The 17,374-nt window shown below is 48.4% G+C and overlaps 1 protein-coding gene across 1 annotated transcript in view; it reads left to right on the top strand.

Moving 5' to 3' along the window:
* Nucleotides 1–16,705, top strand: part of VIPR1 (vasoactive intestinal peptide receptor 1) — a 110,714-nt gene extending 94,009 nt beyond the window's left edge. Inside the window, exons 10-13 of the mRNA XM_028750867.2 lie at nucleotides 800–891; nucleotides 7,081–7,213; nucleotides 8,415–8,456; nucleotides 14,925–16,705. Of these exons, the coding sequence (XP_028606700.1) occupies nucleotides 800–891; nucleotides 7,081–7,213; nucleotides 8,415–8,456; nucleotides 14,925–15,116 (459 nt within the window). The 3' untranslated portion in view covers nucleotides 15,117–16,705. The remainder of the gene's footprint in view (nucleotides 1–799; nucleotides 892–7,080; nucleotides 7,214–8,414; nucleotides 8,457–14,924) is intronic.
* Nucleotides 16,706–17,374: the final 669 nt, after the last annotated feature.

Genomic DNA, 17,374 nt, shown 5'->3' with positions numbered 1-17,374 from the left:
CGTTACTGGATTCTAGAGTTTTGCTAAGAATATGCTTTGCTTAGCAGGAACAGAACCCGGATGTATCAATTCTGATTCACATCCTTCACAAGTCCAGTTCATGCTGATGTTCTGCAGTTGTCTCAGCCAGGGGAGGGTGGGGTTCTAGGCCACATAGGTACATGTTCTAGGCTCAGATTTTAAGACACGTGCTGCTAGACCCTGTTGAGGGACCATTAAGCAACACGTGGCCAAGCAGATTTCTGGGTCCGGGGCACTAACCTTAGGTGTGCTGTGGTAAACGGTACCTCTCCGTCTCCTCCGACTAACCGAAAAGGCTCTTGACCTGTCATGGCATCGACGTGTGCATAGCTGTGCTCTGTGGGCTTGACATCATCATACTTGGGATGTCATAACACAAAAGTCCCATGCAGGCTGATGTCAGGCCCAAGATGGCTGCCGTCCTGTCTTGCTTTAACCTTGTCCCTCTCTGAGCGGTGTCTGGTCTTTGTTGTCTTTCGATTATGCAGCGTACACCCAAAAAATGAAGTTGTGGCGGGCAAAATAATCCTTCTGAAGCAGGGCCGTTCGACAAGCTCATACACACGACTGTTTTACCACACATTACCTCACACATCTGGACCTAATGTGTGGCAAAATCTTAGTGCGCCACATGGCAAGGGAACGAAGAGGACAAGAGCTAACCCCGTATCACCTCGTGGCGGTTTAGTCATGTTTGTTGACTCCGTTTGGCAGAAAGGGAACTGAACTTTCCTGTCTCCTTTTTCTAATTTTGTTTCTCGATTTCTCTCCCCCACAGATAAATTTCGTCCTCTTTATTTGCATCATCCGGATCCTGGTTCAGAAACTTCACTCTCCAGATGTCGGACGAAATGATACAAGCCAGTATTCGTAAGTCTGAATTTACTTTGCAGCTCAAAAAATGATATTTTTTTTTGCATTTCCTGAGGTTAGATAGAACCTCAATGTGGCATTCATGGTTCTCCTCCCACCCTGTTTTATCCTCACATCTATAAGGACATTTATAGATGCTAGGAGACGGTACATTTAGTAGATATTATCCTTCCTTCCTCACATTTGTGAGTTCAGCAGACTGCATCCCTTTGCAGCTTACAAAGGGAAGCTTTGGTAGGCTAGTTTTAGCCTTTTCGTTTAAGTAATCCAGGTTGCTTTAAGGCTCACCAGATTCTCCCGATATTTTCCCCTTCCCCCCCCCTCCCTGAAAACAATAATCACACAGACAACCTTGCAAAAAGTAACAATAATATTTATTCACTCAGAATACTGGTTGAAGAGTAACAGATGCAGCAACTTCGTTCAGGCAGGCTTAAAATGACAATCCAGTTACAAAGGCATACTTTAGTCCAGTTTAAAATGGAGTCTGAGCTATGGAGCAAGGGCGCTCAGAAATGCGTTGTCCTATCAACTTTGGATGGCTTCGAAAGAGAATTAGACCAATCCATGGAGGAGAGGGCTGCCATGTTGGAATATTCTAGAAGAAGCTTGGAAACGGTCTTGAACAAGTTGCTAGGCGACGGAAAATTTCCCCAGCAACAGGTGTCCTTATTAGGGCATGTGGTCGACCCAGTCTGGGTCAGTGTAAATGAGCATGTGAATGAGTCAGCATTAGGTCTCTCTGGCCTGCGTGGCTAAAAGAGGAAAAAATTATGTTACGTTATTTGTTTATTTATTTAGGACCAGTGTAAAGTTTTGTAAATACTGTATTTTTCTGTGTATAAGACTAGGTTTCCCCCCTAAGAAATAATGTACAAAATTTGGGGGCATCTTATACACGGGGGCCATCTCCCCCCATTTCCTTAAACCGGAGTCCCCCCAAATAGGGGGCGTCTTATAGATGGGAAAATACGGTAATAAAGACTCTAAGAAGCAGGACCAAATTGTGTGTATTCCTATAGTGGGAATTTCACTAAGAGATAGCTGGAATGCTGCTGATGTTGTAAAGAAGTAAAAGATGCAGTAAAGCTTTTCTGTAAAAGGAACTCTGCTGCAGAAAGAAATGGAAACTCAAGATTAGATGCTCACATACCAACATACCAGTGGCTACAGTGCTGGATTTACTTATAAGCTAAACAAGCTATAGCTTAGGGCCCCACTCCCTTGGGGGCCCAAAAAATATTTAAAGGAAAAACAACTGGATGTACATTTCCAAAATATAAGATAAAGAACAAATAAAATAAAACCTACATCCAGCAACAGTGTTTTGTGTTGGGTAGGCTCCTATGATGTAAGTCATAGGCCCCTCCTGCTAGCCTGCTCCCTAAAATATCACTGGTTTACTCATTTCTATATATAGGATACCTACATTCTACATGTGCAAATGGCTTTAGATACCTATTAGGTCCATAAATTACCATATAGCATATAAAAGGTAAAGGGTAAAGGGACCCCTGACCATTAGGTCCAGTCGTGGCCGACTCTGGGGTTGCGGTGCTCATCTCGCTTTATTGGCCAAGGAAGCCGGCGTACAGCTTCCGGGTCATGACTAAGCCACTTCTGGCGAACCAGAGCAGCACACGGAAACGCCGTTTACGTTCCCGCCGGAGCAGTACCTATTTATCTACTTGCACTTTGAGGTGCTTTCGAACTGCGAGGTTAGTAGGAGCAGGGACCGAGCAACGGGAGCTCACCCCGTCACAGGGATTTGAACCGCTGACCTTCTGATCAGCAAGTCCTAGGCTCTGCGGTTTAACCCACAGCGCCACCCGCGTCCCTATTCAAGACAAAAAACAGCGATAATTTGTTGTTGACAAAGGACAGCTGGACATATAAAGGGCCCCATTACCTTCAGTAGCTTGGGGCCGCATCAAACCTAAATGCGGCCCTGAGTGGCTACTAGCCATGACAGCTATGATCTGCCTCCATTTTGGACGCAGCAATGCTTCTGTATGCTAGTTGCTGGAAACCACAGGTGGGGAGAGTGTTGTCGTACCCCCGTCCTGCTTGTGGGTTTCGGCCAGGAATTTGGTGGCCCCTGTGAGAACAGGAATCATAGAATCATAGAGTTGGAATAGACCACAGGGGCCATCGAGTCCAACCCCCTGCCAAGCAGGAAACACCATCAGAGCACTCCTGACATATGGTTGTCAAGCCTCTGCTTAAAGACCTCCAAAGAAGGAGACTCCACCACACTCCTTGGCAGCAAATTCCACTGTCGAACAGCTCTTACTGTCAGGAAGTTCTTCCTAATGTTTAGGTGGAATCTTCTTTCTTGTAGTTTGATGCTGATCCAGATGGGTCTTGGGCCTGATCTACCAAGGATCTTCTTACATTTGCACCTTCACTTGATAACAAGTTTCCAGGAAGCAGAAGCCAAGGCGTTTCTGTTCAGAAACTTTCTTGGAAGCGCCAGGCTGATCTGAAGCCATCGCACCTGGAGAAATTAGAGTAAGCAGCTCCTGGAATCCATTGGCAGTTCCTGAAACGAGGACTTCAGGGAACTGCCCCGCTCATTGAGTGTTTCCTTGCCAGGCTGATGTTTGTGTTGGTCTTGCTATCAAGAATATTGGCAAGCAGGTATGCTGTCTGAAGGCAGCTCCTATTGCAAAAAAAGGGAGAGGATTCATTTTGTCAGTTATCACAGAGACGAGTTAAGAGGCTCGCTACATTACTGCATCAGTAACAGTGTCCCAAATAAAGTCATACCTCGTGTTGCATTCCGCTCTTGTTATGGGTGCAGGTCCAATGAGGGCTTAATAATAATATATATTATAATAATAATTTATTATTTATACCCCGCCCATCTGGCTGGGTTTTCCCAGCCACTCTGGGCAGCTTCCAACAAAACACTAAAATACAATAACCTATTAAACGTTGGGACGCGGGTGGCGCTGTGGGTTAAAGCCTCAGCGCCTAGGACTTGCCGATCGAAAGGTCGGCAGTTCGAATCCCAGCGGCGGGGTGCGCTCCCATCGTTCGGTCCCAGCGCCTGCCAACCTAGCAGTTCGAAAGCACTCCCGGGTGCAAGTAGATAAATAGGGACCGGTTACTAGCGGGAAGGTAAACGGCGTTCCCTGTGCTGCGCTGGCTTGCCAGATGCAGCTTGTCACGCTGGCCACGTGACCCGGAAGTGTCTGCGGACAGCGCTGGCTCCCGGCCTATAGAGTGAGATGAGCGCACAACCCTAGAGTCTGGCAAGACTGGCCCGTACGGGCAGGGGTACCTTTACTGTTACCTATTAAACGTTAAAAGCTTCCCTAAACAGGGCTGCCTTCAGATGTCTTCTAAAAGTTTGGTAGTTATTTTTCTCTTTGACATCTGGTGGGAGGGCGTTCCACAGGGCGGGTGCCACTACCGAGAAGGCCCTCTGCCTGGTTCCCTGTAACTTGGCTTCTTGCAGCGAGGGAACTGCCAGAAGGCCCTCAGCACTGGACCTCAGTGTCCGGGCAGAACGATGGAGGTGAAGACGCTCCTTCAGGTATACTGGACCGAGGCCGTTTAGGGCTTTAAAGGTCAGCACCAACACTTTGAATTGCAGACTCCCAGGAGCCACACAGGGTGGCGCTGTGAGTTAAACCACAGAGCCTAGGACTTGCCGATCAGAAGGTCGGCAGTTCGAATCCCTGCAACGGGGTGCGCTCCCGTTGCTCGGTCCCTGCTCCTGCCAACCTAGCAGTTTGAAAGCACGTCACAAAGTGCAAATAGATAAATAGGGACCGCTCCGGCGGGAAGGTAAACGGTGTTTCCGTGCACTGCTCTGGTTTGCCAGAAGCGGCTTAGTCATGCTGGCCACAGGACCGGGAAGCTGTACGCCGGCTCCCTCGGCCAGTAAAGCGAGATGAGCGCCGCAGCCCAAGAGTCGGCCACGACTGGACCTAATGGTCAGGGGTCCCTTTACCTTAGGAGCCACACAGAGGGACCTAGAGGGCTGTATCCAGCTCCTTAGCCATGGTTTGAGCATCACGGTTGCCTCTGAGCCCCAATCCCCGTGAACCTTTTCTGACAGCTTCAGTGCTACACTATTCTGGCCCCTCTGTCTTCTCTTACGCCCTGCTGAACATTTGCGGCTTCTTCTCATTTCCAATTCAAGATGTCCCTTCTCCAAGGAGCTCTGATTAAATCAGCATATGGAAAGATGTCCCCAATCAGGGCAGCGTCATAACGGATGCGAATGCCACTCTCTTAGCAGAGCTCATCAGGAACTCTGCAAGTCTAACTAGACCAGCATTAGATATTCATCAGCCAAGCACCTTTACAAATTAAGTAGTGCTGGTGGAAGGAAGTTGTCCTCAGTTAATCCTCAGAACTACAAATAATTCAGCCAGAAACAGAACAGAGGCGCATTCTCAGCCCCAGATCTGCCAGAATGACAGAAGAAGAGAGGTGTTTTATGAAGGAGGGCTGGAGTCCGTTGACCGCAAGTAGCAAGAGATGGCGGAAGAATAGAATCATAGAACTGTAGAGCTGGAAGGGACCACAAGGGACATCTAGTCCAACCCCCTGCTATGCAGGAATCTTTTGCCCAGTGTGGTGCTCAAACCCATGACCTGAGATTAAGGCGTCCTAGGCTCTACCGACTGAGCTAAACGCAAAATATTGTGAAGTCACAACGCAAAGTACATTCATGGATGAGGAGCTAAATATGTGGCTGCCATTTTTCTGACACCCATCCACATCCAGCATTAACTTGCAGTTAGTCTGTTGTTTTTATAGCACTCTTGGATAAAATATTGTACCTCTGGGTGTAATAAGAGCATCAAAACTATATATATCAGCTCCCTGCCCTGAAGAGCTTACAGTTGGCACCACTCCCCATCAAATGTTTTCTGTCTGTCATGATCTCATGATCTAGCTCTCCATCTTTGGGGGACTGAGACCATGGACTGAGAGGAGTTATTGCTTTCAGAGCCAGCCCTGGATGTCCCCACTGCTCAAGGGACCCCAGTGCAAAATGGAGCACGTTCTCCTAGATCTCTCTGGCCTGAGAAGATCACATTGTCTTCCTCTGACTTAGAAGACTCCAGCCCAGAAGCTTCATCCAAGTCAGTGGCCGTTGAGGCAAGCTCTGTCCCTTTAGCTGACTAAACATTAGGAAGAACTTTCTGACAGCAAGTTCTGTTTGACAGTGGAACGAACTCCATCGGAAGGTGGCGGACTCTCCTTCCTTGGAGGTTTGGAAGCAGAGGTTGGATGGCCACCTCTCATGGATGCTTTAGCTGAGATTGCTGCATTGCAAGGGGTTGGACTAGATAACTTACAGGGTCCCTACCATCTCTATGATCCTGGATGTGGTTTCTCACTGAGGATGGTGCCAACCCCCCTGGTGGAGTTGCAGTTCTTCTTAAGGCTCAGTCTGGGATTGCTTCTAGTTGGTGTGGTGTTCTGGGGCCAGACCTAAAGGCAGGTCTCTCTCTTATAGAGCCAGTGTGATGTAGTGGTTAAGAGCGGTAGACTTGTAATCTGGTGAACCGGCTTCGCTTCCTTGCTCCTCCACATGCAGCTGCAGGGTGACCCTGGGCTAGTCACACTTTTCTGAAGTCTCTCAGCCTCACTCACCTCACAGAGTGTGGGGGAGGAAGGGAAGGGAGATTGTTAGCTGCTTTGAGACTCCTTAGTGTAGTGATAAAGCAGGATATCAAATCCAAAATCGTCATCTTCTTCTTTTTCCACTCTGACTCTCTGGCCGCATCCCTTGCAGAAGGGGAATCTTTGTGGGAATGTTGTGGATAGTAGGAGAGGATATATTGATTACCGTATTTTTCGCTCTATAGGACGCACTTTTTCCCCTCCAAAAATGAAGGGGGAAAGTGTGTGTGTCCTATGGAGCGAATGCAGGCTTTCCATGAAGCCTGGAGAGTGAGAAGGGTCGGTGCGCACTGACCCCTCTCACTCTCCAGGCTTCAGGAAGCTATCCGCAAGCCTGCGGAGCCTGGTGGGAGTTCCTGCCAGGCTCTGCAGGGTTGCGGACAGCTGCCTGCTGTCCGAAGTCCGGGGAGCGCGTCGCTGCGCACCCCGGGCTTCGGGCAGCTCTCCGCAAGCCTGGGCATGCAGTTCAGTTCTAGATCTTCAGGTCTTCCTCCATCCTGTGCGCCCATCTCTCTCTGTTCTTCTCCCTCCTGCCAGGAGACTTGCAAAATCCACCTTACTGCTGATCCCGCTCTTCGGCATCCACTACACCATCTTCGCCCTCTTCCCCGACAAATCAAAGCTGCTGGAGATGAAGCTGGTCTTCGAACTTGTGCTGGGATCCTTTCAGGTAAGCCACTTCCCGCTGCTGCAAGGCTGGATCTCACAGGAACGATGGCAATTTCATTCATACTCCGCGTCTGTCCCCACCTGGACATCGGTGAGCTCCAAGGGTGCCTTTGGCAGTTTCCTGCACCTCCTCCTTCTGCTTAGTGTGGCCTCAGTGTGGGACAGTGGCTTCCAATGTCCTTATCACCTTACTGTCTGCCACAGAACCATGACGCATTGCAGGGGATTCTGGGGCACAGTCTTAAGAAAGGCCTGTCTGGTCTAGCGACGCACTTACCATAGTGGTCAACCAAATGCCCGCTATGGGAAACCATTTCCAGTGGTGCCCCCTAGACCAGTCTCTTGCAACTGTGAATTGGGGAAGAAGATGGTTAGCAGGATTGGTGATATGCGGAAGTGAGAATTTTTTGCATTATTTTCATGGAGGGGAATTTTTCACCATGTCTCTTATGGAAGAGATCTCACAATTAGCAACAAAATAGCTTCTTCTTTATTCTAAGATATATATTTTTACTGCATCTGCATCAGCAGTTGTGATCCTGGCCACCATTTTGTATCTCCCACAATGCCATAGCTGTCAACTTACAGATTTGAAAGTAAGGGATCAGCAGCCTCTAAAATAAGGGATCAGCAGCCAAAATAAGGGATCAACAATTACTTTGATAAAATACATATTTTGTTGCGTGCAAATGGCTTTAGATACCTATTAGGTCCATAAATTACCACATTGCATATATTCAACACAAAAAAACAGCAACAATTTGTTTTTGACAAAGCTCAGCTAGACATAGAAAGGGCTCCATTACCTTCAGTAGCTTATTTAAGGGACATCATCAATAAGGGAGAGCAGCGGGACATGGCGCTGGGATAAGGGACTGTCCCGCCAAATAAGGGACGCTTGACAGCTATGCACAATGCCCAAGATTGGATGTCTTTGTGGGTATTGCTGGGGTGATCCAGTGCTTATATTAAGCAAGAGATTCTGCTCTGTTCTTGACATGAAACTTTGACTTTTTTTGCTCTTTCTCTCTTGTCTGGGAAGAGTTTGAACGGAATGTTCCATTGGGGTTGATACAAACTCTTCCCTAGCCTTTGGGATCTGGGGGTGAGGCTACACATTTAAATATGTCCCTAAAACAAAGGCAATGAAATAAAAATCTATGTTGTCTCTTCTTTTCTTTTCCCCCTTCCCCCTTTTCTAGGGCTTTGTGGTGGCTGTCTTGTACTGCTTCCTCAATGGAGAGGTAAGATCAGCCATGATATTTGCAAAGGGAACAAGCATTACTGGGGCTGCCAAGCGATTAAATAACGTTTAGTTCATTAATGACCTGTCTTTTTGCTGCTCCGCCAACTAATTCATCGATCAAATTTAATTGAATTTGCTCCTTATTCTTGCACCGTAATGCATAATGCAGAGCTTAACAAATTATGACGCATCGTTTAACAATGGAAAAATAAGTATTTCTCAGATGTTGGAACGAAATATACATGAGGGCCAAAGCCAAACTGAGGTCAGATATTCATCACTACAAGGGAATCCCCACCCCCAAAGAGCTGCTGAGACAAGTTGCAATGGCTCTCCAAACCTCTGAGGACTTTTAATAATTACTGCTGTCTTTTGATATGTGGTTCGTTTAAGAAATTTTAGTTTCACAGAACAAGGAACGTAGGCCGAATGAGAGCAACATTGCCGTTGTTTCGTAAAAGTGCCTAGAATTTACTGGATGCTATACACAGATTTAAAACGAAACAAGCCCATGCCTGTAGATTTATGATCTAAAAGGCACAGCACAGAAGGAAAAAGGGAGGAGGAGGGAAGAGGAAAATAAGCAAACCCAGGCAGCAATTCTTAAAGTCACATGAGGCCTATTGTGTGTTCACTCCCAAGATTAAGAATTGCATGATGGAGAAGGAGGAGCTGCACCTGCTGGCCTCTGACCTCCATACATTGGGGAGGCCTTCAATAGATAGATATTTCTGCTAAACACACACAGAGGCTCCCAATTGTGAACTGGAACTCAGGCCAGCTATTCATTCAGGGTTCTATACGTTAGAGGAGACTTACCTGCATACATCAGGTTCCCCTCTACTGACGTTCCTCCTAATACATGGATATGGAGATGTTCAGTGGGGCAGGGCTGTCAGATGCTGCCCCAGATTACCCCCTGTGCAATTATTATTATTATTATTATTATTATTATTATTATTATTACCCCGCCCATCTGGCAGGGTTTCCCCAGTCACTCTCAGCGTCTCCCAACAGAATATTAACATGATAAAACATTAAAAACTTCCCTAAACACGGCTGCCTTCAGATGTCTTCTAAAACAGTGTTTCCCAACCGGTGTTCCGCGGCACACTAGTGTGCCACCGGACGTTGCCTAGTGTGCCGTGGGAGTAGTGGCGTAGCGTGGGGGGTGCCAGAGGTGCCAGTCGCACCGGGCGCAACATCTGCGGGGGGCGCGAGTCCAGAGGGAAGGGACAAGTTCCTTCCTCCGCCGGGCTCCCCGCCGCCACCGCCAGCCTTGCGCCCTAGCGCGCGCACGCCCCCCGCCGCCGCTGCGGCTGCGCTCCACTCACTGCTCGCAGGAGGAGCAGCCACTGCAGCAGCGCTGACACCGCCACCGACGCCTGGCCGGGCACGGGCAGCCTCCGCACCCCGACGCCGACGCCATCCCCTTCCCCCTTTTTTTCCAGAGCTGGGGGAGGGGGAGGTTTTAAAAGGGGGTCTTGCATTGGCGATCCTGCAGCACTTTGGGCCGCACGACGCGAGCGCGCAGCACGGATCAGCCACGACCCCACACCGTGCATTTCCCGGGGAAAAGTGCTCCACGTGGGAGGCGCGTTTCCCCTTCATTCCCTCTCGTGCAAATCCTCCTTGGGTTCCCTCCCCCGTCTTTCCTCTCCCTACCTCACAAAAGCCTCACCTCGTCGCCTCCTCGCTGCCTCTCGCCTCCGCAGGAGCGTTTCCCTCCGCGGAAGAAGGAGCAGGGCGCTTTTGCAACTTTGCCTTCCCCGCCCCACCACGGAGCACATTTTCCTCGCCCCCCCAACCCCCGCATGTAGAATAGAAGCCCTCCAGCCTCCACGGTGCACAAACTCTCCCCTCTGCAACGAAGCGCTTTGTTGCATATCTTTGGTGAGGTTTTTAGGCAGTCTTGGTGCACCTTAAATCAGCGCTAATTGCGCCTGGACGCAGTATTTACTTCTGAGTAGGCCCCCTTCTCTCCCCCCCCCCCCCCCCCCGTAGCACCTGACGTTGCTATTCGTATCATCAGGTTTGTTTGTTGATAATTTAATTGTTTTAAAAGCATCATGCTAAAGAGCTCTCTCCCACCCCCAGACCCTTGGGCAAAACAGAAACACACACATACACAAACACAGAGATTGAGCCCTGCAGGTTTTATGAAATGAATGGATTCTGAATGCCTGTTTCAGTGGCTTGTCCGCCTTAGGCTGCTGGGCCAGACACCTGTTACACGGTGCAGTCCGTAAGCTGTGAGCGCTGCTACCTGCCGCCGAGACCACGTAACGACAGTCTTGAAAGACCTACATTGGCTCCCAGTACCTTTCCGAGCACAATTCAAAGTGTTGGTGCTGACCTTTAAAGCCCTAAGCGGTTTCGGTCCAGTATACCTGAAGTAGCGTCTCCGCCACCATCGTTCAGCCCAGACACTGAGATCCAGTGCCAAGGGCCTTCTGGCAATTCCCTCACTGTGAAAAGTGAGGTTACAGGGAACCAGGCAGAGGGCCTTCTCGGTAGTGGCGCCCGCCCTGTGGAATGCCCTCCCATCAGACATCAAAGAGATAACCATTACCTTCTATGCTGTTACTATTTTTTTATTTTTTTTTACATAAGTAAAAAGTGACTTTTCCCCATCTGGCATGGTGGTGTGCCTCGAGATTTTTTTCATGAAACAAGTGTGCCTTTGCCCAAAAAAGGTTGGGAAACACTGTTCTAAAAGTCAGATACAGTGGTACCTCGGGTTACAGTTGCTTCAGGTTTCAGACTCCACTAACCCAGAAATAGTACCTCAGGTTAAGAACTTTGCTTCAGGATGAGAACAGAAATCACGTGGCAGCAGCGGGAGGCTCCATTAGCTAAAGTGGTGCTTCAGGTTAAGAACAGTTTCAGGTTAAACAGACCTCCAGAACAAATTAAGTTCTTAACTTGAGGTACCACTATAGTTGTTTATTTCCTTGACATCTGATGGAAGGGCATTCCACAGGGCAGGCGCCACTACCGAGAAGGCCCTCTGCCTGGTTCTGCCTGGAGAGAACCGCCAGAAGGCCCTCGGTGCTGGACCTCAGTGTCTGGGCTGAAAGATGGGGTTAAGACGCTCCTTCAGGTCTACTGGCCTGAGGCCGTTTAGGGCTTTAAAGGTCAGCACCAACACTTTGAATTGTGCTCAGAAACGTACTGGGAGCCAATGTAGGTCTTTCAGGACTGGTGTTATATGGTCTCGGCGGCTGCTCCCAGTCACCAGTCTAGCTGCCGCATTCTGGATTAATTGTAGTTTCTGAGTCACCTTCAAAGGTAGCCCCACGTAGAGCACATTGCAGTAGTCCAACCAGGAGATAACCAGAGCATGTGCCACTCTGGCTAGACAGTCTGCGGGCAGGTAGGGTCTCAGCCACGTACCAGATGGAGCTGGTAAACAGCTGCCCTGGACACAGAATTGACCTGCTCCCCATGGACAGCTGTGAGTCCAGAATGACTCCCAGGCTGCGCACCTGGTCCTTCAGGGGCACAGTTACCCCATTCAGGACCAGGGAGTCCTCTGCTGGAATTCCTGCTCCGTGACTGCAGTCATGGGATTTTTGTCTATCACATGACTGTATATGTTTTGACTCCACAGAGTGGGAAGTGACGGTGCAGGATGTTTGCGTTACTGTGTTCCGTGAAGTGGGACTATTGTCCTTTGTCCTTTTTCTCTTTGCTGCCTGATGCTAGAGAGAGAGGGAGCCATGTTGCAGTGCTCTGTGTGTGGAGATTAGCCAAAATGCTGAGTTGCTGAGGTCTGTTACGCAAGCTGCGAAGGCTCTGTGGATCCCTAAGTGTGCCTGTGTCTGTTGGCATCGGTCGCTGTGATGTTCGGGCAGAAGAAAGCTTTTGAAGCTCCCGAACGATCGACCAGGAGGGAGAGAACCTGCCAGTCGGGCATGTGTCTCTGCCAGGGTCCTACTCGAGAGTAGGACGAGCCCCTGACATCCTCCACACCTGCCTGCCCCCTGTCCCCCCAAAACAGTACTTCAATTCTTAACTGTTTGAGTGAATACCCCAACAGGGTCTTGAATGGAAACTGTTCAGAAGAGGGGGTGAGCCACATGGCAGCTGCTCCCTCAACTGAACTGTTAGGTTGGGCACTGCTATGCCATTTCCCCTTCTGCTTCAAAAAATCCTTTGGGTGTTTTAAACCCCCTCTCTTAATGAATACTCTCCATCATTGAGCAAGTTCCCCTGCCTTTGCTCCATGGCTTAAGAGGTCTCTACTTCTATCCTGCCCTTTGTCTGAAGGCCCCAGGGCAAGTTGCGGCAATAGGCAAATAAAAGAATCAATAATAAAAGGGAGATTTAGAACCAGCAAATAAAAGAGAGATTTAAAACCAGCAAAATAATAGATTTTTTTTAAAAAAAAGAAATACCTGTCAGTTTTCTGCAGTCTACATTTGAAAGCCTGGCAGAAGACTGCAGAAAACTAATAGGTATTCTTTTAAAAAAACAAAAAACACTATCATTTTGCTGGTTTTAAATCTCTCTTTTATTATTGATGGTTTTATTTACCTATTGCTGTAACTTGCCCTGGAGCCTTCAGACGAAGGGCAGGATATATTTAGAAGGGAGGAAAGAAGGAAAGTAAGTAATGTAGAAAAAGAAAGAAGAAAAGAGTGGGTGTGAGGGAGATTGAAAAAGTAATAAAGGGGAAAAGAGGGAATGAGAGAGGGGGGAGAGAGGAAGGAAGGAAGGAAGGAAGGAAGGAAGGAAGGAAGGAAGGAAGGAAGGAAGGAAGGAAGGAAGGGCTGGAGATTTAGAGAAAGACAGATATTTTGGGTGGTGAAATGCAATTTGTGGTAAGCAAGATTCACATGGCTGCAAAATGCAGCAAGGATTTCCATCATCCCCATGATGAATGCAAATACAGTCGTACCTTGGAAGTCGAACGGAATCTGTTCCAGAAGTCCATTCGACTTCCAAAACATTCAGAAACCAAAGCGCAGCTTCTGATTGTCTGCAGGAAGCTCCTGCAGTCGTTCAGAAGCCCCATCGGACATTTGGCTTCCAAAAATAGTTCGCAATTCCACATAAGTGGAAGGACTTGCAAGTACTAAATTGGTTTAGTATGAATTGTATAATACTATGGATTGAGATTACGATGTAAAGAAAGGAAGTTAGTAATTTGAACTAGTTAATTATATTAGAAAGTGAATATTGGAAAATTGCTAAAATGAGATTTAATGAAAATCAGTTTGGAAGGATTCGAGGAAGTCATTTAATAATGGAAATTAATTTGGATTTTTGATTGGAAGAAATCTTATATGCTTGTTTGTTCTTTTTATATGTTTTGTTTTGTTTTTTTGTGTTGTGTTGTATTTGTTATAAATTTGGAAAATTAAATAAAAAATTGGGGGGGGGGGAATAGTTCACAAACCGGAACAGTCACTTCCGGGTTTGTGGCGTTTGGGAGCCAAAACGTTCAAGAACTAAGCTGTTCGAAAACCAAGGTACGGCTGTATTTGTTTTATCAGTTGCATTTATATCCCACCTTTTTCTCCAAGGAGCTCAAAGAGCAACAACCCTGTGAAGTAGGTTAAGCTGAGAGGCAGTGATGGCCCCCAAGGTCACCTAGTGACCTTCATGGGTGATTGGGGACTCGAACCCCGGTCTTCCAAGTCCTGGTCCAGCCCTTGACCCGCCACACCACCCTGGCTCTCAGCCTAGAAGAGCTCCACTGTAGCCTTTCAGACCTTTCCCATTGGTTGGGTCTGCGTTGCTCCCGGAAGGGAGGAAGGAGTCAATCAGACACCGAGGTTGGGTCAGAGAAAGAGTTTATTATTTCTGCTTTCTGGAGCAGCAGAAAGGCACTGCGTGATCAGTTCACAGCAAGCACCCTGAAAGAGAAGTTACATACAGTATATATCCCCTTTAGGCCCCCCCTTTCCCCCCCTCCCCAGGAATCCAGCCTCGTCAGTTTGTACATGTAAGTTGACATCCTTGAGCATAAACAGATATTCCTGTTCCTGTGTGCTTATCTTGGGGCAAGAAGGTCACCCAACTATAGGGGTACTCCTGGCGCTGTCTCCGGGAGCGGGGGCTGACAGCTTGTCTTGCAAGGTCTGTGCGTCAGAGTGGTCAGAATACAACCTACAAGATAAGCCCCAGATCTGCCATCCCGTCTCCACTCGGAACTGACAAGGCCATCCATCATTAAGCCTTCATGGACTGATAAAGGAGACGGCTTTGTTTGCACAGCTGGGTCCTGTTTTATACAGCTCAAGTTAATGGATTTTAGCTAATGGATCCTTGAAGAAGGAATTTGGGAGTTATTGGGGCCTGGTTTGGGTAGCTGCACATTCAGGTTTGGGAGCTGCACATTCAGGTTTGGGTAACCTGTCCCTTCACCACAAAGCACACCCACAAATCCAGAAGACCTCCTTCTTTCTCCCTTCCCCAGTTCATCTGCCCTCTCCCTTTCCTTGCTCCCTTTCTTTAGGTCCAAGCCGAACTGAAGCGGAAGTGGCGAAGGTGGCACATGGAGAGGTTCCTGGGCTCCGACATGAAATATCACCACCCCTCCATGGGCAGCAACGGGACCAACTTCAGCACCCAAATCTCCATGCTGACCAAGTGCAGCCCCAAGAGCAGGCGCTGCTCCAGCTTCCAAGCCGACTTGTCTCTGGTTTGAGACCCGGACGGGAATGACCGAGGGACCAAATGGGTGGGACACAAAGCAATGGGAGAGGCACCAGCCAGGACTTTGGATTAAGGGTAACAGGTGTGAAGTTCTGTGTGTGCATTTTTTTTTTTTAAGACAGAACACTCTTCTGTCAACCAAAGCAGGACAAAACACTGGAATAGCAGAAGGATGAGAAGAGGCCTGGTTGGGTGGTGGAGTCTCCCTTTGGTTCTTCTCAAGTCTTTAAGTTCTGAGTGTTGTTGGAGCGCTTGTGAATGCAGTGGAATCTCAGTGCATGGTGGATAAGAGAGAGCCCGCCTTTGCAGCTCTCAACCAACAGATGCAGAATGAGCCAATGGGCGAAAGGAGCAGGTGTTGTGACCCCATCTGCCAAGTTCTTTCATGGGAGAGAAGGAATCATTTGATCAGAGAGATGCTCCCTGGACATGACGCAGCCGACTAAGCCTCTCTCTCCAGTTAAACTTCAGAAGCCAGAAGGCCATCTCAACTCCAGAGACAGCATGGGATCATCCTGAATGCTCTGTTGGTTATATATCTGAAGCTTTAACTGGGTCCCCAAAGGCACTCCTGGAAAAGGTTGTCTTCTATTCTGCTTGGGGGAGGAAACCATCGGTCCAGGAAGTGCCATAATTGACAACTCTGATGGCCAGAAACTCTTCAAGGTCTCAGCAAGAGGCTCTCTGGGCTCTGCTGCCTGGGGACACTTTCAACTGGAGATACCAGGGATTGATTTTCTGCATGCAGAGCACATGCGCTCCCAGTAAGCTGTGGCCCCTCCTGAAGTGACAAGCAGTGGTTTGCACACTGCTTTTGAATCAGTTACATCTCATGTGCTCTCTCCCCACCTTCAACCACCAAGCAATCCCTCCCATCAAAAAAAGAAAGGAGAGATGTTCCATTTCGTGGTGTTGGGAGCATCTGCTGGTTGGAGGAAAGACGATTCACCAGGTTCTTTGACCTGGAATGGGTGAATAATATGCCCTTCCTAACTAGGCTTGCCCTTTCCAGGCTGGGTGGTGACATCCCCAGGGGGTCTTCTGAGCAGCTTGGACAGGGAGACTCCACTGCCAGGGTCTGTTGACGCTTACCCAGATGCTACAAGCTGGTGGAAGGACCTCTGTTTTCATGTCACCTCCATTGTTGATATTGCAAACTCTGTGGATTCTGAAAAGGACAGAAAGCGTGCAAGAGGGAATGAGACTTGTGCGCTCTTGATAACTCATGGACTCTCAGTTTGGGAGCCTGTTATGCGTGTGGTTCAGATGGAGAGCAGGGAGAAGACCAACTTGTTTGATGTTCATCCTGCCCTTGGCTGCTTCCCCTTGAGGTGCCAGAGTTCTTAATTCCGCCCTCTTGTAAATATTCCGGAACTTTCTGGGCCTGCTCTTCAGAGAGCAGCACAGACTCTGTGCCCTCCCTCTTTCCACCAACGACCATTTCTCAGTGTGACGATTCTCACCATCTCCTCTTGGCCAGTGCAGACACGGAGCCTGCTTTGTTCCTGACGAACTTTGACTGCGTGTTATTTATTTCGCCAGACTTGGAACTGTAAATAGTTTGGATCCTTAGCCTTTCAATGGTTCATCTTGAAGGTGTCTCTTCTTTTCCATTTCAAAATGGTGGGGGTGGGGAGGGAGGAGGAATCTCTTCATTTGTGGCTGCCATTGCATTGAGGAAATAATAAACCGGTAAGGGGGGGAAAGTGCTGTGCTTAAACTCTACTTATAGGAAAGTGGGAACCAGACTCTTCCCAGTACTGTGGTACCTCGGGTTACAAACGCTTCAGGTTACAGATGCTTCAGGTTACAGACTCCCCTATCCCAGAAATAGTACCTCGGGTTAAGAACTTTGCTTCAGGATGAGAACAGAAATCGTGCTCCGGCGGCAGCAGAAGGCCCCATTAGCTAAAGTGGTACCTCAGGTTAAGAACAGTTTCAGGTTAAGAATGGACCTCCAGAACGAATTAAGTTCTTAACCCAAGGTACCACTGTATGGCAACTGCAAAGCATTTATGCACTCCTAGCCGCCTCATGCCTTGCTGAGGAATTCCAAGAAAGTAAAAAAATCGGTATGACTTTGAAAGATTCGCTCCACCATCTTGATTCAAAATGGCGCCCAGCTCACTTCCCCATCTATGGGAAATGAGAGGAGAGCCTTCTGTTGATAGACGAAGAGCAGGAATGGGGGGGTTCCAGCCTGGGGGGCAATTTTATTTCATGGGCGGCCTTCCAGGGTGGGTAGAGTAG

Source organism: Podarcis muralis, chromosome 12, assembly GCF_964188315.1.
Source record: "Podarcis muralis chromosome 12, rPodMur119.hap1.1, whole genome shotgun sequence".
NCBI classification, from domain to species: Eukaryota; Metazoa; Chordata; class Lepidosauria; order Squamata; family Lacertidae; genus Podarcis; species Podarcis muralis.
Note: the sequence above shows the minus strand (reverse complement) of the source record. Positions and strands in the feature narration are given on the sequence as shown.